At 40.5% G+C, this 25,586-nt stretch overlaps 1 protein-coding gene across 1 annotated transcript in view; it reads left to right on the forward strand.

Annotated features, from left to right (window-relative positions):
• Positions 1 to 25,586, forward strand: part of MACC1 (MET transcriptional regulator MACC1) — a 65,246-nt gene that overhangs the window by 26,344 nt on the left and 13,316 nt on the right. Inside the window, exon 2 of the mRNA XM_082259642.1 lies at positions 17,371 to 17,480. Within this exon, the coding sequence (XP_082115768.1) occupies positions 17,375 to 17,480 (106 nt within the window). The 5' untranslated portion in view covers positions 17,371 to 17,374. The remainder of the gene's footprint in view (positions 1 to 17,370; positions 17,481 to 25,586) is intronic.

Genomic DNA, 25,586 nt, shown 5'->3' on the forward strand with positions numbered 1-25,586 from the left:
TGGATAAACCCAAAAGATCCGCTCTAAATGAATCATCTGGAGCCCCGTACACTCTGCATACAAGTGACCACCGTGTCACTTCTACTTCCATTTTCACAGTGGCAGGGCCATGCACTGTCACGATGGGTAAAAGCTTAGCTCCATCTAAAACTTTTGTTTTTAGTTTAGAAAAAAAATAGGGAAGTGTTAAAACCTCATAAATGTTTTGCATTAGTGTCTTAATCCTCTTTGGGGAGATTTTCAATACTTACTGTCCTGTTTTTTTCATTGAGACTATAAATAAAGGAAACCTCCAAAAATGAAAAATCATCATCCCTTGTTTGGCTGTTATTATTTATCTTTCTTTTGGCTTGGCCTATAGGAAAAAAAAGTTCCAGACAATTGGGAAAGGATGGATGATCTGACTGTACCCGAACAGACTGACTTTACCTTCATAAATCTGATTAACAGCCGAGTTTGTATAAATGCTCTCTAGGGATTGCTAGAGCCTGAAGGCCAACTGTCCCACATTTGTTGGGCCAGTCCCACATCTTGGCAATATGTCCCACAGATACTGAATTCTGGGTGATGTCCAAGTGTCACAGCATCCAACTCAACAACGCCCGCTGCCTAGCAATGATGTATGCTGTATGGGGAAATGTCTACCATGCTGGAGGTACATCGACTAGACTCTGCTGCACATTGGCTGCTCACCATGTTTACTTTCTATGCTGCTGCCAGCATTGCAAATGTGTGCAGGTATCAGCATGGAAAGAGAAGGAAAGGACCGTGTTCTGGGATAGCTGCCCCATTGAGTTTGGAGACAGTGTAATGGGCTGCTGGTGAGCTGAGATTGGGGTTACAGGTGAGCCGCATACAAGGGGTACAGGGGTTGCAGGTGAACTAGGTTGAGGAACAGGAAAACTGTTTAGAATACAGTAGTTATGGACAAAGGGTGTAGGGGTGTAAGTGAGCTGTAGGGGGGAGCCGCTGAGATTTGTACAAAGGCTACAGGAAAGCTGTGCACAGGTAAGTAAAGGACATAGGTTTCAGGGTGCAGGTGTGCTGTAAACAATCAGGACTGGTAGTTGATGTGGGGTGTAGGTGGTGTAAATAAACTGTGGATAAAAGGTACAGGTGAGCTGTTGATGATAGGTGCAAATGTGAACTGTGGACAAGGTGTGTAGATTTAAGCTGTGGATGATGGATGCAGACTCAAGTGGTGAATATTGAGAGCTACAGACTAGAGGTGCAGAGGGGAGCTGTACCTACAGTGGTGTTGCAAAGTGGGGGTGCAGAGAAGAGCACTGAATGAGTTGTGTAGAGTTAACTGGTGGAACTGGGGTGTAGAAGGGAGCTATATAAAAGGCATGCAGAGGTGAGCAGTGCTTAGTGGGTTGAGCTGAGGATAAGGAGTGTAGAGGAGAGCTGTGGATGAGAGTGCATAGGTGGGCAATGGAAGAGCAGTGTAGAGGTGCCATCAGTGCTGGGCATTATTACTGCACTCACTGACACCAATGTTGTAGGATTTTGATGTGGCCACTGACATCAATGCTGGGGGTTAATATTGATCTACTAACAATAATGGTGCTTACTTTATTCCCAATTTCTCGACACTGCCCCCCCCCCCCCCAAGCCATATTTTGTCTAAAACAAGCAAAGGGGGGAAAGATGTCACATCACAAATGAAACACTGTGAAGTATTACCTACGTTATTGGTCATACCCACTTTTTAGCCATGGTCACATACTCTAGGCAAGCAGTTAGCTGCATTTTTCTTCTCAACTCCTTTAAGGTGTCCCTCCAAATAGTTTTAAAATGTTGGCAAGACAACTATGCTACAGAGCTGTGACAGATGATAGGGTGCAATAGAGAGCTTACAAAAGCTTTTATGCACAGATAATGTTAAATGGGATAGCAAGAAGAATGACATGGTTTAGGTTAAATGTTACCTGTATGCAGATCAGTTGAATGGAGGTTATCATATAGGCTGAGAGAACAACATCTTTTCTTCGTTCAATGCCTCTGTGCTTTATAGGACACATGAAGATTAATTAATCTCTCCTGCCAGCTATTGTATTTTGACAGTCTTAAGAATTCCATGAATGGGGGCCGCATCTGATATGATGCAGCTGCTGCTGGGCTGACAATTTTCCATCCAAGTCCTTCAATTTTCAGTTCGAAGAATGTTGGGCAGGAGGATGCCAACAGGGCCCCCCATGAAATACATTTAATCCATGTATGCCCAGCGTAATTTTAAAACTGTTTTATAATTATTTTTATTTTTTTAAATTTAGAATAGTGTAGGAAATGATTAAATACCCTATTATTTGTGTGTGCCCCATTGGGGAGAGACTTATCATCATTTCCTGCTCTACAGACACAAAAGAAAGTTTAAGGGAGGAATGATGCTAAGGTTTTAAAAGACCATGGATAATGCAGGCACCTAAACTGAAATTTTGTGGTGGGGTTGTACAATAGTACAATAAAAAGTGGTTGGTTCTTATCCCTATGTCATCTCTTCTCTCCTCTACTGTTTGCTACCTTTCATGTCTTTATATTCTTTCTCCAATCCTGCTGCATTCTCTTGGTACTGAGCCATTAGCACTATGACCCTTTGCTCACAGTATGCAGTAGAGGTAAACCATGAAACTCAATCATTAAAAAAAAAAATCCAGATTCTCCAATTCTCCAATTAATCCACCCAATTTAATTCCAAGGAATTTTGGAAGAAACAATGCTGCTACTTGTGGAAGTGAGAGAATGGATGCAAAAGATACAAGAAAAATCTCAAAACCAAAGTTTAAAAAAAAAGAAGAGTGTTTGTCAAACTCAAAAATGATAGCAGCAATTACTGCAAAGGAGACCTAGTAGCAGACCTAGAGTATGTGCCCTAGGTGCATGGGTCAAGTAACACTGCTAACTAATCGAGAAACTCTCCCTTGGACAGTTGTCACCGTAGCTGTTGCCCAAATTGAAATATTTCCCTTCTGTTTCTTATACAGTAAAAATTGTAGAATTAGATTTGAGGTTCCTATCACTTCTTCCTAAAGAGAAAGAGGAGGAATCTCCTCAACTAGGGCACAGAAAGCAATAAACAGCTGATGGAGGTGGGGACAATACATTTCAGCTAATAAGGCGGTAAGAAGAGTAGAGTATTATACATCAGTATGCCCCTATACCAGCTTATGAGGAGACAGAGTTGGTGGATCTTCTCTCTACCATATACCTCTACCTTTTCTAGATGCAAATGACAGGGCCTGGCTTTGATCGGGACATTAACACTACCTTTATTTGAGGCGGCTATTCAATCATTCCCTGCACAAATCCCCATATCCATATGGATTTCCGGTGGAGCGGTATAGCCAGTACTGAGACATGCTCGCCCCTGGCTACAATCTCTACATTCTTATTACTATTGATTGAACTAGATGGAATTTGCTTCTTTTTTCAACCAGACTAACTATGTAACTATGTTATTTTTTCAAACATGAGGTTTTGCCCCCTTCTATGCTAGAGGTATATGTGGTTCCTATCCCTAAATTGGCAAGGACCCAACCTTTTGCTCATCCTTTAGACCAAAAGCACTCATTAACGCTGATCCAAAATCCTTACGAAGGTTTTGGCCACTAGGTTATCTATGGTTTTCCCTGCCCTGGTCAATATTGACCAAATTGGCTTCATGCCAGGGAAATCTACTGATACCAATCTCTGTCATTTATTTACACACCAACAGATTTCCCATAAGATGACTGAGACCAAGGCAGTGGTACATGAGAATAGAGTTAGAGGATATGGGTTTTGGGCCACACTACCACAAATGGTCTTGCTATTGTACATTAAACCCCGGATGGCGTTAAAAATAGGGTCCTCGATATCCCACTTTTTTACTATTGGCAGAGGTACACGGCAGGGGTGCCCGCTGTCCTCCTTTTTGTTCTCCCTGATGATTGAGTGGTGCTATGCTCATCTCCTAAAGTGGGTGCCTAAGAAGATGGCATCATTAACCGCTTCCATACAGAGCAGTTAGACCCCCTTCCTGCCCAGACCAATTTTCAGCTTTCAGCACTCTCACACTTTGAATGACAATTGCTCAGTCATGCTACACTGTAACCAAACAAAATTTTTATCATTTTTTTCACACAAATAGAGCTTTCTTTTGGTGGTATTTGATCACAACTGGGTTTTTTTTTCCGTGATATAAGCAAAAAAAGAGCAAGAATTTTGCAAAAAAAACACTTTTTTTTAGTTTCTATTATAAAATTTTGCAAAAAAATAATTTTTCTTCATACATTTGGGCCAAAATTTATACTGCTACATATCTCTGGTAAAATTAACCCAAATTAGTGTATATATTATTTAGTCTGTGTGAAAGTTATTGAGTCTAGAAGCTATGGTACCAATTACTGAAAATTGATCACACCAGATGTACTGATGGCCTATCTCCTTTCTTGAGGCCCTGAAATGTCAGGACAGTACAAATACCCCCCAAATGACCCCTTTTTGTAAAGTAGACAGTCCAAGGTATTTAGTAAGAGGCATGGTGAGTTTTTTGAAGTTATAATTTTTTCCCACAATTCTTGGGAAAATGAAGAAAAATTTTTTTTTTCTTTTTTTTCCCAAAACGTTGTCAACTTATAAGCTATTTCTAACACATGGCATGTACACAGCAAAAATGACACCCCAAAATTCATTCTGCTACTCCTTCTGAGTATGGTGATACCACATGTGTGAGACTTTTACACAGCCTGGCCACAAAAAGAGACTCCACGTCCAAGTAGCACCATAAGGCGTTTTAGGAGCATAAATACACATAAAACTTTCTTACTACCGATCACACTTTTCAAGGCCCAATACAATGGAAAAGTCCACAAAATAACCCCATTTTGGAAAGCAAACACTCCAACGTATATTCTATGAGGCATTATGGGTCGTTTGAACATATCATTTTTTTCCACAGGTTTTTGGAAAATGTGGGAAAAAAATGAAAACTTTTTTTTTTTTACACAAAGTTGTCAATTTATAGGATATTCCTAACACATAGCATGTACACAGCAAAAATGACACCCCAAAATACATTCTGCCACTCCTCCTGAGTATGGCAATACCACATGTGTGAGACTTTTTCACAGCCTAGCCATATAGAGGGGCCCAACATCCAAGGCGCACCATCATGCATCCTAGCCACTTGCCTAGGCCTATTTTTGACATTTGGTGTTTTTTCCACGCTAAAATCAGTTGTTTTTGCTAGAAAACTACTTAGAACCCCAAAACATTATATATTTTTTTTAGCAGAGACCCTAGAGAATAAAATGGAGATTATTGCAATATTTTATATCACACCGTATTTGCGCAGCGGTCTTCCAAACGCAATTTTTTGGGAAAAAATTCACTTTTTTGAATAAAAAAATAAGAAACCAGTAAAGTTAGCCCAATTGTTTTCCATAATGTGAAAGATAATGTTACGCCGAGTAAATAGATACCCAACATGTCATGCTTCAAAATTGCGCACGCTCACAGAATGGTGACAAACTTTGGTACTTAAAAATCCCCATAGGCGACATTTTAAAAATTTCTACAGGTTGCTATCTTAGAGTTACAGAGAAGGTCTAGGGCTCAAATTATTGCTCTTGCTCTAACGATTGCGATGATATCTCACATGTGTAGTTTGAACACTGTTTACATATGTTGGCGGGGTTTCTGTATGCGTTTGCTTCTGCGCGCGAGCTCACGGGGACAGGGCGCTTTAATTTTTTTTTTTTACTATTTATTTTATTTATTATTTTTTATTTTTACACTGTTTTTTTTAAAAAAAAATTGATCATTTTTATTTCTATTACAAGAAATGTAAACATTACTTGTAATAGAAAAAGGCACGACAGGACCTCTTTTTTGTGAGATCTGGGGTCAAAAAGTCCTCAGATCTCACAAGTACACTAAAAGATAGAAAAAAAAAAAAAAGCTTGCCCTCACTCGACATCCTGTCTGTGAGTATCCGGGACCGGATCGTTTTCCCCGCTGCCGACGGGTCCGGTAAGCGGGGAAAAGGACCAGAATGCGGCGGGAGGGGGGGGGGGCACCTCTTCCGCCACCCCGGAAGGGTGATCCCGCGGCGAATCCGCCGCTGGGACCACCCTTATCGGAAAGCCAACCATCCACCGTTTAAAAAAATACCAGGGTTATGGCAGCTATCTGCTGCCATAACACCGGTATTTAGGTTTAAACGGAGGACGTATATAAACCTTTTTGGACTTAGACATGGTGGCTGTATGAAGGATGACAGGTACTCGGGTACTTTGCTGGGCAGGTGACAGGTACTCTGGTACTGATGAGCAAGTGGCAGGTACTCGAGTACTCCGATAGGCAGGTGACAGGTACTCGGGTACTCTTATGGGCAGGTGACAGGCAGGTGATAGGTACTGATGAGTAGTACTGATACTGATAGGTGATACTGATACTGTACTGATGGGTACGGATGATCAGTACTGATACTGATAGGTGATAGGTACTGATGGGTACTGATGAGTACTGATGAGTAGTGATGGGTACTGATGAGCAGGTGGAAGGTACTCGGGTACTCTGATGGGTAGGTGACAGATACTCGGGTACTCTGATGGGTAGGTGACAGGTACTTGGGTACTCCGATGACGGGTACTCCGGTGACGGGTACTCAAAGTACCAGAGTACCTGTCATCAGAGTACCCGAGTACCTGTCATCAGAGTACCCGAGTACCCGTCATCAGAGTACCCGAGTACCTGTCATCAGAGTACCCGAGTACCTATCATCAGAGTACCCGAGTACCTGTCATCAGAGTACCCGAGTACCTGTCATCAGAGTACCCAAGTACCCATCATCAGAGTACCCGAGTACCTGTCACCAGCCCATCAGAGTACCTGTCATCAGCCCATCAGAGTACCCGAGTACCTGTCATCAGAGTACCTGATGGGCTGATGACAGGAACTCGGGTACTTTGATGGGCTAGTGACAGGTGCTTTTTATTGGGGGGGTTAATCAGTGTGGTTGGGGTGCACTGTACTTGGTAACTAGCTGTTACCACAATTAGTTACCGTGTTCTCTGATGACATTTGTGACCGGCTGTGATTGGACACAGCCGGTCACGTGGTAAAGAGCCAATTTCATTGGCTCTTTACCTAGATCGGGGATGGGCTCTGTCCGAGGGAGGCACGCATTAAGGAAGGAACGAGCGGCTCGCGCTGGAGCCGCTCATGTGATCGGCTGTGATTGACACAGCCGATCACGTGGTAAACAGCCAATTTCATTGGCTGTTTACCTTGATCGGGGTTGGGCTCAGTCCGAGGGACGAGCCTCACCCCCAGGGGCGCGCAGTAGCGGGGAGATCCGGGCGCCGTCATATGACGTCCGCCCGGATCGAGAAAGGATTCCTGCCGACGTCATTTGACATGACCCGGTATGGAAGGGGTTAAAGAATGCCTAGCGCTCTGTGTGGATAACTTATTGTTATTTTTGAAAGATCTGGGTCTGTCCCTTCAAGCGGTTTTCCAAACTTTGGATAAATTTGCAGTTTTCCCTGGCCTACGGGTGAATTGGGACAAATCTACTATTCTCCTATTAAACCCTAGCACTGAGGTCACCACGGACGCTACAATGCAGTTGCAGTGGGTCTCCCAATTTGGGGTCCGAGTGTCAGCGAGAGTTTCGCACTAAATCTGCAACCGCTGCTGGACTTTCCTTAAACGGAAGGTTTAAGCGGGGAAGAACCTTACATTGTTGGTGTTGGTGCATATCAACCTCCTTAAAATGAAAGTCCTTCCGGTTTTTCTTTACTTTCTCAACCATTCCCCTGTTTAGGTTCCACTTTCCTTTTTTACGTAAGGTACACAACCTTTCCAGCTCAATCATTTGGGGGTCTTTTCCTCCTGGAATTGGACTTAGGGCCCTTCAAGAGCCACGGGGTAAAGAGGGTTTAGTGCCCCCCATCTGTACAAATATTTCTTGGCATGACAGGGTGTATTTGCATGCAGATGGCTTCTTAGGGATGGTGAGAACTCCACCACGGTGTTGGAAACAGCGATTTTGGGCTCTTATGAAAGATGGCACCTTCTTTTACATAGAGGATCAGAGGCTATTATTTCCCTGATGGTAACAATGCTAGTCACACTCAAAGTGTGGGAGAGTATTCAAGACATGCTGAAGTCTGCCTCTGACACCTTTTCACTGACCTCCCCGCTGTGGATGAACCCCCATTTCTCTAATTTCCTTACTATTCCAGGTCCCATCATATGGGGAATGTCATTAGAGGGAGCGAACTATTGTCCTTCACAGGCCTCAAACAGGGATTTATTTTACCCAACCCTTACTTCTTTAGACATCTACAATTGCAAAACACGTTTATCTCCCTATTTGGCTCCACCAAGGTGGAAATCAAGCCCTCAAGTTTAGAGAATATTTTACCTGATGAGTCCATGAACAAAATGCTCTCCGAGTTGTACAAAGAACTCTTTCCTGTTCCTCCCACCTCGGTAGTCAAGTGCAGAGAGCAATGGGTGGAAGAGGGTTCTGATCTAGAAGGGGAGGTCTTGGACGATATGTGGAGTTTCCCCTTTATTCATCTGGTGTCAGGGAGGGATAGGTTAATTCACTTCAAATTCCTACATAGGATATACTATATTCTGACAAAACTGGCTAGAATCCACCCGGTGATTTCCGCGGAGTGTTGACACTGCTCTCACTCCCCAGTTACGTTTGGACACTTTTTTGCCATTGTTCAGTAGTCAGGGAATTATTTGTATTATGCTTTGTGTTTTTCTTGGTATTGAGCCCTGCGTCACAAACAATTTTGTTCTTCTTCTTTATTTAATGAATAATTAATAAAAAGACATTTACAAAAAAAGAATCAAAAACACCTGATATGACTCTAACCCCTCATTACTTTACCCAGTCTTAAACAACAGTTTTTACCTTGTATACACTGTAAAGCAGGGTGAACATAGGTGGCAAATTTTTCTGGGTGTCATTTTGTATGTTACCCTTCCAGTTTCAGAATATTGCTAATGCGTTATATTCCAAACAGCTGAGTAGAAAGGTTTTGATAAGACTGGAGAAATATTATGAATGTTAGTGCCAAAAACTGTCATTCTATCCCCACAACCACTATTCAGATTAAACTGGACATACATTAATATGTTTTTATTCTTTGACAAATGTCGATCTGAAAGCACTTGAAAATTCTGTTTGCTTTTGACATTTGACTTTGGAACAGATGGACTTTTTCATAACGAAAACCACATACACTGTTAGAAATGTGTTCATTAGAGAAATCATTTTTATACTGTTCCTTTGATTTTTCTTGTTACTGTGTTTGAAACCAAATATCAAATTGACCCCACTAAGGATTAGACAATTCAAGCGAAGTTTCTTAAAACAAAATATTTAGAACAGAATTCTAATAGCGTACGGCCAGTTATAAGATCTGCGCTAGAAAATAGTTGGAGTCTGAAAGTTGGAATGTTATGGTTGACAATGGGGAAATGAGCATTCTCAGTAATTACACACAGATACACTTATGTTACCCTGCAACAGATGTACGGTGCTTACTACTTGTGAAATGGAAGGCAAATCGTGACGCATATTCAGTTATCACCAGCTGATTGGTTAAATGGTCTTCAAACCTCCTGCTGAGAAATACAATGCCAGTTTCTTAAAAAAAAAAAAAAGAAGCTTTTACAGCAATAAAGTGTGATACTTACGTTAAATGAATTATAGTTCTAGCTAAACCTAAAGTCATGCTTTGAAAGTACTATATGAAGTCAGGCCTATGCTGTGTAAGGTTAAAGTAAGTAGAAAGTTTTTAAGGTAAACCTGTTTTGAGAACCAAAATTTAAAGTGAACGTGTTCTCCGCACTGACTGCATAAAACTACAGGTGCAATCTTTTATGACCATTTTCATCTCAACGAATGTAAAAACTACTTGGCCAAATCTGTTTTGTAAATAGCTTTTCGAACTGAACAAAGATCTTCCCCACATTGATTTTTCTACCTATAAATGACAGTCTTTACATTTCCTTTAAATGTCATTTGGATGGCATCTGCTGTACTGTCCCTGTACTAAAAATAATGCTTTAAAAACAATAAAATATAAGTGGACCCTGTAAAATATGTACCTGTATTTGTTGTTCAGTTTTATGAGGCTGTAAAGATATATTGTTTTAATAAGTATTGTAGAATTAAGGTATGAGTTTGTAGATCATATCATTATATAGAATACAGATGCCGGCAGTCTTGCCATTTATCTGTTGAAGATAAGACACCTTGCAGGGTAGGTGTGACCTCCTATCATTTGGTCTAGCCCATGAACTGGAATGACTTGATTTTCTGCACTTTTATGGTCATAGGACAGCTGCAAGGTGTGTGCTTTCTGAACTTGCTTACTATTGTGTACATGGCAGCAGGACTTCAATCATAACAGATAAACTTCAAAGTGAAACTAAGCATATTTTCAGGGAGCACACATTTAGAGTTATGATTGCCAAAGGAGTTTGTTAGGGTGGGCTTTGAGCAATAGGAAACCATGTGACTTACACCATGTGACAGTACTTGGGCCTGATCAGCTAATTGGCAGGACACAAGGGGAGTGGGGACAGGGATATCATCCATCTGGGGGAGTTCATACACCATGCCACAGCAGAGCCTACTCAAGTTGATTTAATGGGGGGTCGATTTACTAAAAGCAAATCGGTGGTTAACTTTGCAAGGAGATTTTTCCTAATCTCTTGCTCAGAGAAGTTAAGTATACAGTACATGTAAAGGAAAAACATGTAGCTTTCCAGACATTGTAAAGAATTGGTGAAACTAGGTCCTAATAATAATAATAAGTAACATAGCAGTCCAACACAATACAGTAAAATAAAAAAGTGCTTTCATTTACATATCCAAGACTTTTGATGACAGAGACAATACCAACAATATATTTCCATTTCCATACAGTTCTATAAAAAAAAAATTATACCAGCACAGTCCAGCCATGCCACCATCCCACTAAAGATATAGTAGTTTATAAACAGCTGGTTAAAATAACCCTCAAATCTTTATGGTCTATTTGGGCACATAAACAATCTTTGGTATACCCGGGAGCTGAGTCCAGGGGTATCTAACCACAAGCCCCAAGGCTTTTCAAATTTACCCGGGCAGCCACGTCTTGTAAAGTTATGGTGTTCCAGAAGTAGCGCATTTTCCACTATACCATATTATAAAGCTTCATAGTAGTGTAATGAGAAGGTAAAAGAATAAAAAGCAGAGACAGCTTCTGGGCTGTATTTAAAGAGCAGGTTGCCACAGTCTGATATGCTTCCTCCCATTGGTCACCCAACATCTGCCCCAGATCTCTCTCCCAGCTCGAAGTTACCTTATTAGGGTTCCCTTTAAGAAATTCAGACAGTAACATGTTATAACATCAGGAGCTAAAACCTTTAGAGCTTTCAGCCACTTGTATGAGGTTGAAAATAGGGGTGGGATTTATATGTCATTCCTGCAAGTCCCCCTGTGCCCTGACTGCATGCCTTAGTTGTAGATAGTAAAACTGCACATGATCAGGTAAAAAGTATTCAGCCTGCAGGTAGGCAAAAAGGCAACAGGAACCTATCCCTAAAAATTTGGCACATTTGTTTAATTCCATATACCTTCCACTTAGCACCATGCACCAGTTTGGCTATTTCTATGTAATTATTATTACTCAAAATTGGGCTATAATTCGTAAACCCAGTGACATTTTGCAGATATTTAGCCTTATTCCATATTTTTTAATGAGGCTGTACATTGGCAGGAGTTTATTAGGTTTGGCAAAGCTAAGGGCCTCAAGACTCTACGAGACTGAGTCTTTCTGGATATGGGTAAGCATAATACGGGTCATGGAGGGAATATGATCCACAATGGGCTGTGCAGCATCAAATCTAGGGCCAATCAGCTGCTACAATTGTGCTGCTACATAATAAAGCCAGGAATTAGGGAGGGCCAGCCCTCCCCCCCGCCCCATCCTTAGGCTTTTGTAATTGGTCCAATTTAATTTTTGGTGTGCGTTTTCCCCAAAGAAGGGTTCTAAAGATGGAGTTCACTGTTCTAAATGTTTTTAAAGGAACAACGATAGGGGAGTTATGTAAGGGATAAAAGAGTTGGGGCATTAGTATAATTTTGATTAGGTTCGCCTTACCTGCGACCGACATTGGCAGTTTATTCCCAATTCAAATTTTATCTCAAAATTTGTTTATTATTGGGTCAAAATTTAGTGAGCCATAATCTGAGGGAGAGATAGTCACATACATCCCCAGATACTTAAAATTATCTGTGATGGGTATATAGGACAAGCGGGGGCTATTTACTGTGTGGAATCACCGTCCAGTAGGAGCAGCGCCAATTTGATCCAATTGATTGTCAAGCCAGAGTATTGGCCGAAGTCAAGGATGGTAGTCATGACAGTTTGCAGAGATAAATTAGTATCACCTAGTAGCAGTAATTTTTAGTGGATTTTGTCGTAATGAAACCCTGTGATTAGGGGGTTGGCTCTTATGGAGAGGAAACAGGGGACAACCCTGCCTAGTACCCCTGCCCAGTGCAAATGTATAGGAGACCCTGTCCAAAACTCTTATGGATGCAGATGGTGCGCTGTATAAGAGCCAAACCCAAGATATAAATTGTGTCCGAAACCAAATTTATTCAGGACCAACCAGAGATAATCCCATGCAACTCTATCAAATGCTTTGTGGGCATCCAGGGATAGTAAGGCTGTGTTACCCATGTTATCTGCTGAAATCTGAATATTGATAAAAAGTCTTCGCAAGTAAACTGCTGTTGACTTTCGGGGCATGAAGCCTGCTTGATCCTGATGTACTATCGACAGTACAACCTCATTCAACCTAAGGGCCAGAACTTTTGCCAAAAGTTTTGCATCGCCCTGGAGCGAGGCTCTGGACATGGATGTTGGTTGCCGGCTCTCTTTCAACAAAGCATTGAATACCTTTAGCAGGTGTGGCAGAATCAGCTCTCCATATCTAATATATAGTTCCATCGGGATGCCATCATCACCAGGGGTCTTACACGTAGGAAAGGAATTGGCCACCTTCTGTAGTTCCGCCAAGGTGATAGGGGCAACCTCTGTAGTTGGTAAAGAGAAGAGTAAAAATCTTTTAGTTCCTTCATTGTTAGTTCAGGCTTATTACTTTATTTCCCGAAGGTGTCCAGTAGCCAGCATTCCACAAAAGCAGTGGGATCTCTACCCTCAGTTTTCTCCGGCATCCCCACTATGCGCACATTGTTGCGACGCAACCTATTTTCAATGTCATCTGTCTTGCTAAGTGACTGCTTGTTGGATTGCAATTTTAGTGTTCCTGGTCAGAGGAGGGAGGTAATCTTCCAGGTCGCTAATGCGACTCTCTGTGGCAGTGGTCCGTTCCTTGATATTTTTAAAATCCTGTCTTAACAGTGATACTTCCTCCTTCAGACCCCCAATGTGTTCTTTAAGGTTATCAAGAGATACTGTGCACTCGTGTACTGCTTTAAATGGTATACTTGGGGATGGCTGTGATGCCTTCTTCATATCCTGTTCTGTCTCCTCAGATCCACAGAGGGCTGGAGGAAAAGTGTTAAAGAATTGCTGTTCTCATTTTCTAACTCTGTGGCCTGTGAGGGAGCTGAGTCTGCTGAGGTAGCAGGACAGCTTAACAGTTTTTGGGCATAGAATAACATGTCCCTCGGTTGCTCTCTCCCCACTGCCTTGGTGGATGACTTACTTGCAGGGTCTTTAGATTTGTCCCTCGGACCGCGCTGCGGCATAGGAGTCTGGGCACCATCTTGACCATCTGCGGCCACGGCCTCTTCTAGGTTTGTGCCCCAGACCATCGCTGCTATCAGAGTGGGATAACGCTGCCAAAGCTCTCCAGGGGGGCTGGCCAACGGTGTGTGGCAATGTTGAGCCTCTGGGCAGCAGTATATCAGCTAGGGAGAGAATTATTTAAGGATCAATCGTGGGAGCACTGTTAAACACGTCCGTTCACATACCTGTTCTGGCCATGCCCCGAGTTTGATTTCTAATTTATATTTGTACTGGCTAAAGCTTCATCCTTTTATGCATGGTTTTTAATAACAGTTCTGTCAATATTTTAGTGGCCAATAAAAGTACTGCAATCACTATATCTGTGATCAAGCACTATTAGTGTTTAGCCCCGCAAAAACACAAAACAAAAAAAAAGTTATTTAAACCTGTGAATGTTTTGTGCAATAAGGGTTTACCTTCAGGCTTACAAGCCTTTGGTAACTGATGTTATTTTTTTTAATATATAACTCTGCTCTAATAGCTGCCTTTTACATCAATCTGAGTAATGTTTTCTCTGGCTTCCATTTAATATGATCCACCATATGATCATTTCTCTCAGGTACCTAAAATAGTGACTAATACATCCTTTACAGCAAAAACTCTCATTTAAATTTCATAGCGGTGGCATGAATTAGGATTTGATGGATCATCCCAACTGCATCCTAATAACTGCGCTACTTAAAACTCATAAACAGTATGAATAACTATTTACCTCAAAGTTACAAGGGATTCTGTAACCATTTCTGTTCACTGGAAGAATATTGTGATGCAAAGCACAAAGGTAAGCTTTGAAAACCCAGAATTTGTGCTGTTTGAGAGTACATCTATGCTGGAAGCCATTAAAACTACAGCCAATCCCATAGCATAGATTGCTTATAGATGCTGCAGAGCTGACTTCTGGGAAATCTGATAATTATTTATAGTGTACCTTTACTGTATACTGAAGGGCTTGTAATCATGGATCTCTGCATTATTTAGAGCTAGATAAAACAAATTCTTGGAATGTACAAAAACAGAGATAGGATCATATGTCAGCATGGTATTGCTTCTGTAAAAATCACGTGTAAAGCCATATAAAGCTTATGGAATACAGTTTTGGGCACCACATTGTAAAAAGGACATTTGAATACTGCAGAGAGACTGGACAATTAAATGAATTTAAGATATGGAACAACAGATTACAAAAAAAATTACACTGCCTGGCCAAAAAAAAAGTTGCCACCAGAAAAAGGTCACACAGCATTTGCTGTGGCATTGTTTTGATAAGCTTCTGCAATGTCACAAGATTTATTTCCGTCTAGTGTTTCATTCATTTTTCCCCAAGATCTTGTATTGATGATGGGAGAGTCAGACCACTGTGCAAAGCCTTCTCCAGCACATCCCAAAGATTCTCAATGGAGTTAAGTTCTGGACTCTGTGGTGGCCAATCCATGTGTGAAAATGATGTCCCATGCTCCCTGAACCACTCTTTCACAATTTGAGCCCGATGAATCCTGGCATTGTCATCTTGGAATATGCCCATGCCATCAGGGAAGAAAAAATCCATTGATGGAATAACCTGGTCATTCAGTCAGGTAGTCAGCTGACCTCATTCTTTGGGGCACATGCAGTAACTATCCAATAGGATAGTTACTGCATGCTTAGTTTAGCTAGTTGCTTAGTTAATTCCAGGTGGCAACTTTTTTTTTTGGCCAGGCAGTGTATTTTTAGTTTGCAAAAAAAAAACTAGGAGTGGTTAAAGCATAAGTAAAGTCATGTGAGGGCCTAAGAACATTTGCCAAATTGTCCAAGTTTACAGTGCACTTGCTCTTGCTAACGTACCTCTTATTCTGGTCCCCTGTGGCAATGCAAGGTTTGCACTGTACCATTGCCGCCATAGCCATCTTCTCAGATCCTTCTTCAGGCCTGGTGTCTTCTTTCTTTGGTAGTTGGATAGCCACTAAAACGATAAATATCGTACAGGCAGCTCTTACTCATGCCACCTGGCCAAAAGTGAAACGGCACTGCACGTATGTCAGTCACTGTTCAATTTTTAAAAATCAGTAGCAAGAAAGAAGACTTCTACCAAAAACACTACCTGCTAGCCATTTGTTTGCAAATTTGGTTCCACATTAAGCTGCAGAATTCTTCACTGCTTAAATTACTACTGGCAAAAACAATAAAGAAATTTAAAAAAATGACTGGGTTTGTGTTTTACATCTAAGAGAGCACAATTTTGATTAATTGAATTGATTGAATTAATTTGAACTGGGGTCAGAAAGGATTTTTTTTTTTTTTTATGTTGCCAAATTTAGCAACAGCTACACATCTTTTTGTTTTACCGCCCTCTGGACCAGAGCTTCAGAAGTTATGAGGAGTGGGATTTGATGAACTTCTCTTTTTTTTTTTTTACTACAATATATTAACTATGTACCTTTGTAGATATTGAAGTCTGTGTGAGAATTCCGGAAAAAAAATCTGAGAAAGAAAAAGGAAGCTAAATAGTAGAAACAAGCTAAATAAGTAACCCATTTATGTTGATTGTAATAAATAAATAATGGTTTAAAACAGTAAGGTTATTTTTGAGATTTATGTATCTAAAATATTTCCTAATTAAGGGTACTACATATACAAATGTACAGAAGACTTCATGTGAAACATTTTAACTGCCTTACCCTTACCCTATGCCCACCATAAAATAATAATAATTAAAATGTATATAATGTATTCAGTGTTTACAGGTTAAAAACAGAACCACTGTAAAATTACAGTAGCATAAATGGTCCATTATAGGCAAACCCACTATCCATATAATCCCATATACTATCTACTAAATAATTAAAATGTTAAAAACTTATTGGATGCAAAATGCATGCATATAATATGATATAGAAGTATTTTCACAGTAAGGTGCAGAGAATGCAGTAATATGGAAAGAAATTGCATTTTGCAGGAGTGTAGTAGAGATGTATACCAATGCTTATTTGATACGTAGTTTTGCCAAGCTTCAAGCTGCTAATAATGCCATAGAGAAGTGTAGGGCACACTAGGAGAAAACAAGCATAGGGACAAACATTTCCTAAATATGGCCAAACTTATCTTCTTTCTCTTATATGCAGAATTTCTCTTATATCATTCAGGACAACCATACCCCCCCCCCCCCCCCCCCATACAGGCTCATACTGTGGATGTGCAATGTGTGCATGTTTTTTGCATGTAATAATTTTTGAGCAATCTAAATAATCAGTAGATGAAGTTATATGGATGGGACTTTGAATATAAAGACATAAACAGTTTATGCTGCTGTTTTATTATGATGATTTTATCTTTAACCTGTAAACATTGGAAAAAATATAAGATTATTAATTGTTATTTTGTGGTTGGTACCTCGAAAGGTAAACTTTGGGCCAATTGTAAGCACTATTCCAATTTGCCCACAGGCCACTTAATTTAAAGGAGTCACACTATAATTATAATAAGCCTTGCTCCTTTGAGGTGACAATCTTACCAAAACTGATATATAAGAATAGCTGTGGCTTTTATACTAATTGTTGTTATATTTTAGCAGGACTATGTCAAGACGACTCCATTCTTTTCGTTCTGCGGGCATTTCAAGAAGTAAATCAGAGGGAACATTAATTGATTTGGATGGACAAAATGTGTCAACAAGCAAACCAGGTGAAATCTCTTTTATATGATCTTTTCCAATTAATATTTAAATATCAGAAGATTTATGCCATTTTCCATATCAGAAGTTAGGCTGACTTTGAATGCACCATAGTTTAATGACCTTGTAAAATAATTTCAGAGTTGTTTCATATCAGCACATGGCCAAAGACCAAAATAAATGTTTGTTCACACCTGCTGCTTTTATAATTCTTTACTTGAGCTATACCAAAATGTTCCGTTCTACACTACTTTGTTTAGTCTTTAATAAATACTATATTTATTCACTGATCCTTTCCGTATGTCCCTGCTCACAGGAGTGATCACAGGCCTGCCCAGGATGGGCCTCTCCTTAATCTTCCTTCACCCTACGTAGCCACCAACTGAGACCAACTCTTCCCACACATTTTACTAGCTCCCTAGAGGACAATATATGAACTACAGGGAGACCCTCCCCCATGATACACCCCTAGGTGGTACTAAATTATACAGAGGCTTAACCCCCTGCCTACAAGCTTGTTGGTTTAATCAATTAATTTTCCATAGTGGTTTGTGTCATTGGGATCTTGGTAGGAGTGTGTCCTTTGCCTAAATTCTTTCGTAGCTTAGAACCTTGTGAGGTTTATTTATGAGCTCTTGCATGATCTGTTACTGTTATGCTTTTGAGATGTGTTATTTGCAGTGATGGCTAGTGCTCCATCAGTCGGGGGGGGGGGGGGTTGGCAGACGGAAACCCAGAATCACTCCAGCCCACACCACCATATCACCCCCCGTACCAGTTTATTTACCTTGCTCCGCAGGACTGACAGGCAGCGGCTGCGGCGGCTTCCCCCTCAGTCTCCATGTTCATTCTCAGCAGCCATAATCTCCCTCCTTCTTGGCCAATTGGATGCCTTCTCCTTTCGGCCAATCGGGAAACAGGTCTCAGGACCCACTTCCTGATTGGCTGGAAGGAGAATCAGTGCGGCAATAGCGGATATTAATTCGCTATTGTCACACAACTGGAACCCATGCATCCAGCGCCCTGAATGTAGATTAGGGGGCCGGATGATTGGATGGGGGGTGGCACCCCTGCGCCCCCAATGGACGGGCCGCCACTGGTTATTTGGCTTTTCTAATGCTGAAAAATGCTAAATCTATTTTCTTCTATAAATGTTTAATGATCATTCAGGAGTATATTTATATCTTATTTAACCACTTCTAGACCAAAAGGTTTTATCCCCTTAATGAACAGGCCATTTTTGGGGATACGGCACTGTGTTACTTTAACTGCAAATTGCCACACTGTACCCAAATAAAATTGATGTCCTTCTTTTTCCCACAAATTGAGCTTTCTTTTGGTGGTATTTTATTACCTCAGCGTTTTTTTTTTTTTTTTTCTTTGCACTATAAAGCAAAAAAAAAAAAAAAGTGATAATTTTGAAAAAAAATATATACCTACTGACACTTTTGACCCTTTTGAGGGGACCAGCGACAGTACTACAGTAATGAGTGCTAAAAATATGTACTGGTACTGTACTAATGACACTGGCAGGGAAGGGGTTAACACCAGGGGCGATCAAAGGGTTAAGTGTGTCTCTAGGGATGCTTTCTAACTGTGTCGAGGATGGACTCACTAGATGAACATAGAAATCTGTGAAAATATCCTAAAAATCCTAAATAGCAGGAACACAAGATCCCTGTGTTCATCTGTGACAGAACAGTGGTCTGCGCCCCTACTGGCTATTCCACGAAATGACGTACAGATATATTGTTTCGCACAATAAAACTGACCTGCCACAGTGTATGTACTGCTGGCAGTGGGCAAGTGGTTAAATCACACAAGTTGATTTATTATTTTACCTGTGGTGGGCCACACCATGTACATTTACTGCGAGGCAGTGGCTAATGTGCGCAGAATCACATACCTGTACATATTCTGCACTTCTGGGTCTGGGGCAGGCATGCACGCCACTGGCAACCCACTCCTGCTGTGATTGGACACAGCGGGAGCCAATCAGTGGGTCCAGCAGACTCGATGTCCGCTGACACCCGGTGATCATTCGGGACACAGGCAGATTGCTGTTCTGGGACAAGGGAAGGCTGTGATCCTGTGTTCCTAAAAAGCAGGAACACGGATCTCTGCCTTCCCACAGTAATAGCACCCCCCACAATTAGCAAGCACTCCCTAGGAACACATTTAACCATTTGATAGCTTCTGATGTTAATTCCTTCCCTGCCAGTGTCATTAGTACAGTGACAGTGCATATTTTAAGCACTGATCACTGTAATAATGTCACCGGTCCCCAAAAAGTGTCACCTAGTGTCTGATTAGTCCACCACAATGTCAGAGTCCTGCTATAAGTTGCTCATCGCTGCCATTACTAGTGAATAAATAAAATTCTATAAATCTATCCCATAGTTTGTAGACAATATAACTTTTGCACAAACCAATCAATATACGTTTATTGAGATTTTTTTTTTATCAAAAATATGTATGTTGATGAAGAAAATAGATTTTTTACATTTTCATTGTATATGTTTTTATAGCAGAAAGTAAGAAATATTAGTTTTTTTTTCCATAATTGTTGGTCTTTATTTGTTTATAGCTCATATTTGGGTACAGAGTCGCATGACTGCACAAGTGTTAGTTAAAGTAACTCAGTGCTGTATCGCAAAAAATGGCCTGGTCATGAAGGGGGAGGGGGGGTAAGCCTTCCGAAGCTGAAGTGGTTAAGAAGGTGCAATTCTGAGCTTTAAAGTAAAATTGTGGTCGGGCTATGGATATTCAATCTTCAATGTAAACACAGGTCAGAAACTCTGGGAGTTGGGGGCAAGGGGAAATGAGCCACTGGGAAGATTTGATTACCTTCAGTGACAAAGAAAATGCAAGAAAGGGGAAACCCTTTCATAAAGAACAGGACTTTTAAGGATATGGAGTTGTGACTAAGGTGAGCACATACTGCACACAATATTTAAGATATAAGACAAATTTTATTGCACAAAAATAGTTTAAAACCAAGGTTGAGTATAAAAACTTGCACTAATATACAGACAATAGCACAGCGGCTTGTATTATTGCATATTCAGAGTTACAATGACTACATTAGTTTGCTTCATTTGTACATTGCAGGCCAACGCCTTTGGCGTAAATATATTGTTATTTCTCTGCTTCTTCAGGGAATTTCATTGTATATCTAAAAGATTGTCAGATTTGAAAAAAAAGAATATTATACACTCAACAATTTTTTTCTAATTTCATATAATATTCCAACCATTGTAACAAGTAGAAGGATATGCTCACCAACTTCAACCACAGTACAGGTGTCTAGACCTCCCAATGTGTGAGGAAAGAAAGGGACTATGAAATTATCGTTTGGCCCACGGTATAGGTTGCAGGACAAATCTGATGAACATTGGACCACACACCCGAGGAAACAGGCTGATATGATTTACAACACCCAAAGTACTAAAATAGAAAAATATACACATATATAGATATATATGTATCTAGTGTGTACTAACTAAACACTATAAAGCATCTGCACAGCCATTGCATCAAATATACATACCCTGAAACCCCTCCTTCCATAGCATCCCATATCCCAACAACTACCCCCATGCATACAGCCACACACGCACAAACTCACACTCACATCCACACCACTTTACTCCTCCCTTGCAGCACACTAACACAATCTAATACAGCCCAATAATGGCCACCTCACAAACTACAGCCTCCACATCACTCCAACTCCATCAAAATTAGCATACCAACTTTCAAAAACTCATTAAATCACATCCCATATAAATCATCCCCAACCAGGAGTCACCCCCACAATCAATATACATACCCAACACAATCCAAACCATCTGATCCATGCCCCCACACAGACCAAACTACATAACCACCATACATAATCAGACATCCCATACCAAAGCCCATGGCGGCATGAACCACCATCCCACTCCACCTGAAGAGGTACCTGCAGCTACAGTGGTCAAGTAGAGATTTTTCATTTTGTCCATAACTTGACAACATGTTCACTTTAAGAGTCGGTTCACACTGGGGCGACACGACTCTGTACTACTTCGGGGGCAACTTGTGCATACCCATGCACCACGACTTCGGAGCAACTTGCATGGACTTCACATAATGGAAGTCTATGCAAGTCGCTCCGAAGTCGCCCCGAAGTAGTACAGTAATAGTACTTGTGTTGCTCCTATTAGAACGGGTCCTGTAGCGGTCAATGGACTGCGAGGAAGCGCGACTTGTCAGGCTGACAAGTCGCCTGATAAGTCGCGCTGGTGTGGACCGGGTCTAAATGTACAAATATGTCCAACTACAGCCTATGTTTCATAAACATTCCCCACTGTGTTTTAATTATTAACTTCTTTTAGTAAATATATTTAAACGCAATTATATTTTTGTAAGTGGACTTCAAACCTCTTCTTGGAGCGTTCTTATTAACAAATGATTAACTAAAAAGGTTGGAATGAATTTGCACTGCAGTATAACAACATTCCAGCCCTTATGATTTATTTAGTGCAGAGAACTTTTGTCAGCTCTTTCTTTGCCAGCATCCATAATACTACAATCTAAAATTTAATATGGATTGGATACAGTTAGTGAAAATGTGACATAGAAAACTGCTTGCATCAATGCCACTCTATATTAGTTGCCTTTATATTGGTTCTGTCCGTTCTGTTCTGTTCTGTTCTCAGCCGTAAAATTCACCATAATGTAGGAAATGCATCATTTACAATTATACCAACTGGCAGCTTTGTAAAAATAGAGTGCTGGTAATATTATAAAACTGATTTGCTCCTTTTAAAGAAACAAATCATTATATTGGATAATGTGTTAAGTAATATACAAATACAGGTACAATCAGTGTACAGGCAGTCCCCGAGTTACAAACATCCAACCCTCAAATGACTCCTACATACAAACAGAGGGAGACAACAGGAAGTGAGAGGAAATCTCCCCCTAGGAAGGGAAATTCACTCCTGCAAGAGTTATTATGGGAAAAAGGTGTCTCCTCTGAAGCTTTATCACCAATCCTTGTTTCCACGACAACCAAATTTTTCAAAATCCAATTGTCACAGGGACAGAAAGTGAAGGGCAATCTGAACAGGGGCTCAGATAGCAAAACACATGTTACAGGGATTTAACCCTTCCATATGCTATCCAAAAAAAAATATAAATTTTTTTTTGGCTGGAGTTATACTTAAAAAATTTACCTGTTCCAACTTACATATACAGTGCCTTGCGAAAGTATTTGACCCCCTTGAACTTTGCAACCTTTTTGCCACATTTCAGGCTTCAAACATAAAGATATAAAACAAGTGGGACACAATCATGAAGTGGAACGAAATTTATTGGATATTTCAAACTTTTTAACAAATAAAAAACGGAAAAATTGGGCGTGCAAAATTATTCAGCCCCCTTAAGTTAATACTTTGTAGCTCTACCTTTTGCTGCGATTACTGCAGTAAGTCGCTTGGGGTATGTCTCTTTCAGTTTTGCACATCGAGAGACTGAAATTTTTGCCCATTCCTCCTTGCAAAACAGCTCGAGCTCAGTGAGGTTGGATGGAGAGCGTTTGTGAACAGCAGTTTTCAGTTCTTTCCACAGATGGGATGTTTAAAGCTTGGGAAATCTTTTTGTATCCAAACCTGGCTTTAAACTTCTCCACAACAGTATCTCGGACCTGCCTGGTGTGTTCCTTGTTCTTCATGATGCTCTCTGCGCTTTAAACAGACCTCTGAGACTATCAGAGTGCAGGTGCATTTATACGGAGACTTGATTACACACAGGTGGATTCTATTTATCATCATTAGTCATTTAGGTCAACATTGGATCATTCAGAGATCCTCACTGAACTTCTGGAGAGAGTTTTCTGCACTGAAAGTAAAGGGGCTGAATAATTTTGCACGCCCAATTTTTCAGTTTTTTATTTGTTAACAAAGTTTGAAATATCCAATAATTTTCGTTCCACTTCATGATTGTGTCCCACTTGTTGTTGATTCTTCACAAAAAAATTACAGTTTTATATCTTTATGTTTGAAGCCTGAAATGTGGCAAAAGGTCGCAAAGTTTAAGGGGGCCGAATACTTTCGCAAGGCACTGTACATTTTACATATTAACCAACCTACAGACCCTATCTTCTTTGTAACCCAGGAGCCGCCTGTAGTTATTTATTACTGTCAACAACAAAGTTGAATTTAACCATGTTTGCTTTAGTAACAACTTAAAACAGAGTTACTCAACCAGGGTTCCGTGTAAACCAAGGGTTACTCAAGAGGTTGCTAGGGGTGGCATTACACCAATAATCTTTTATGGCAGGGATTCTCAACTATGGTTTCTCCAGAGGTTGCTAGGGGTTCCTTGAGCAATGAGCAATTTTTGCCTCTCGAATAAGTTCCCACTGACACCATGGTTCTTTTTAGCTCTCTGTAAGGGGGGCAATTCTTCCCAATGACTATCACACTAATGTATCATGCGTTGAACAGTAAATAAAATTATTTTAGTAGGGGTTCCCTGAAACTAGAAAGTTATTTCAAGAGTTCCTCTGTGTTGAAAAGGTTGAGAAAGGCTGCCTTTAAAGAATGTTTTTATAAAACTTTTCATGTTTTGGAGTGACACCCTATAGACAACCATTGCAAAGAAAAACTTTTAGATCCCCATTGTGTCTCCAAAGTAAGCACCAGCTTTTTGGTTGAAGGAGTTTATATTTACTCATACACCCTGCAGTAAACTTCTTGATGCATTTGTGATCTATTAAAGGCCCTGGTCAATGCCACATGGTAAGTGAAAAGGTATTCATATGTTCAAATTATTTAGGGGAGCAGCTAGTAAAATAAGATGAATATGCAGGCACCTTATGGTGCCTACTGTTCTATGCAGATGTTTTTTAAGCTATGTTGTGTCACTGCAGTTTCAGTTTAATCTTGGCTTCTACTATCAGCATGGTATATACACAAAAACAACTGTGAAATGCCTGCCCTGTGGTCACAAAACAATGGTGCCATTGTTTCTAAAACTTGAGTTGAGTTTCAATGGCAGCCTGTCACCAACTTAAAATAAGTGCAGATAAAAACATAGAAACTTTGAGTATTTTAATTGCTTATTTGAGCATTTTCCTTTCCATAAAATAGGTTTTATTCGCTTGCAATGTGACGTTGAAATTGCTAAGGAATATGACTACTCCAGAAAAATCCAGAATAATCTCTCCTTGCATGTCATAGCCTTCTCCTCTTTGAGAGTGACAAATTACTCTCTGTGCTTGCCCAGCTTCTCCACCCCTACCTTCACCTCCATGCATAGCCTTTTATATAGCTGTTGGGCTTTTACAGGTCAATAAAATGCAAAAATATGTTAAATGCACATATAAACTTATGCAAAAATTGTTGTTGAAATGAATGGTCTGGCAATGGGATCTCTTTAAGCATGATACATGGCTGACAGGACATTCACTACAGCTTAGTATTTTTAAAGGGTAGCAGCTAGGAGTAGGAGTCAATCATATGTTGATTTCTTACATTTTTTAAAGTGGTTGTAAACCTCAGACATAAAATATGAACAATGCATACCCCTTTATACATTTTCTTTTCCTTTTGTAAATACAGAACGCTAAGGGGTTTATTTTTTCTTAAGCTAGAGAGGGCAAAATGTGTCACAATTCTGCAGAGAAACCAATTAGCTTCTAACCTCACCTTGTGTAATGAAGCTTTAGCAGTAAAACCTGGAACCTGGTTGTTTTCTCTGCAGAATGGTGACTATTTTTGCCCTCTCTAGCTTTAGTAAATAAACCCCATAAGTCTCATTTGTCTTTGATGCCTTGTTCCTCAGCATGAGTCACTTCTGACACGTTTTCCTGACACCAAGAGATAAAAAGGTGACAGGGGAGGGAGCTCCAGCATACAGCCTGTGATTGACAGCCTTAGCTCTGTCTCTGTGTGCTGTGTGAAGGGGATGTGTTTTCCCTCCAGCTAGTTTTAATCTCTTCTCACCGAGCTCTGCACGGGGTAACTAACACCCCACCCCCCTCCCTGTTTTCTGAAATCTAAAACAAACTCTATGACCTCTGCACTTTGAACCCATGTAGAGAAGAGGAGACTGCAGATAAACAAGTA

The sequence above is a fragment of the Pelophylax lessonae genome, assembly GCF_965119305.1.
Source record: "Pelophylax lessonae genome assembly, chromosome: 5".
Classification (NCBI taxonomy): Eukaryota; Metazoa; Chordata; class Amphibia; order Anura; family Ranidae; genus Pelophylax; species Pelophylax lessonae.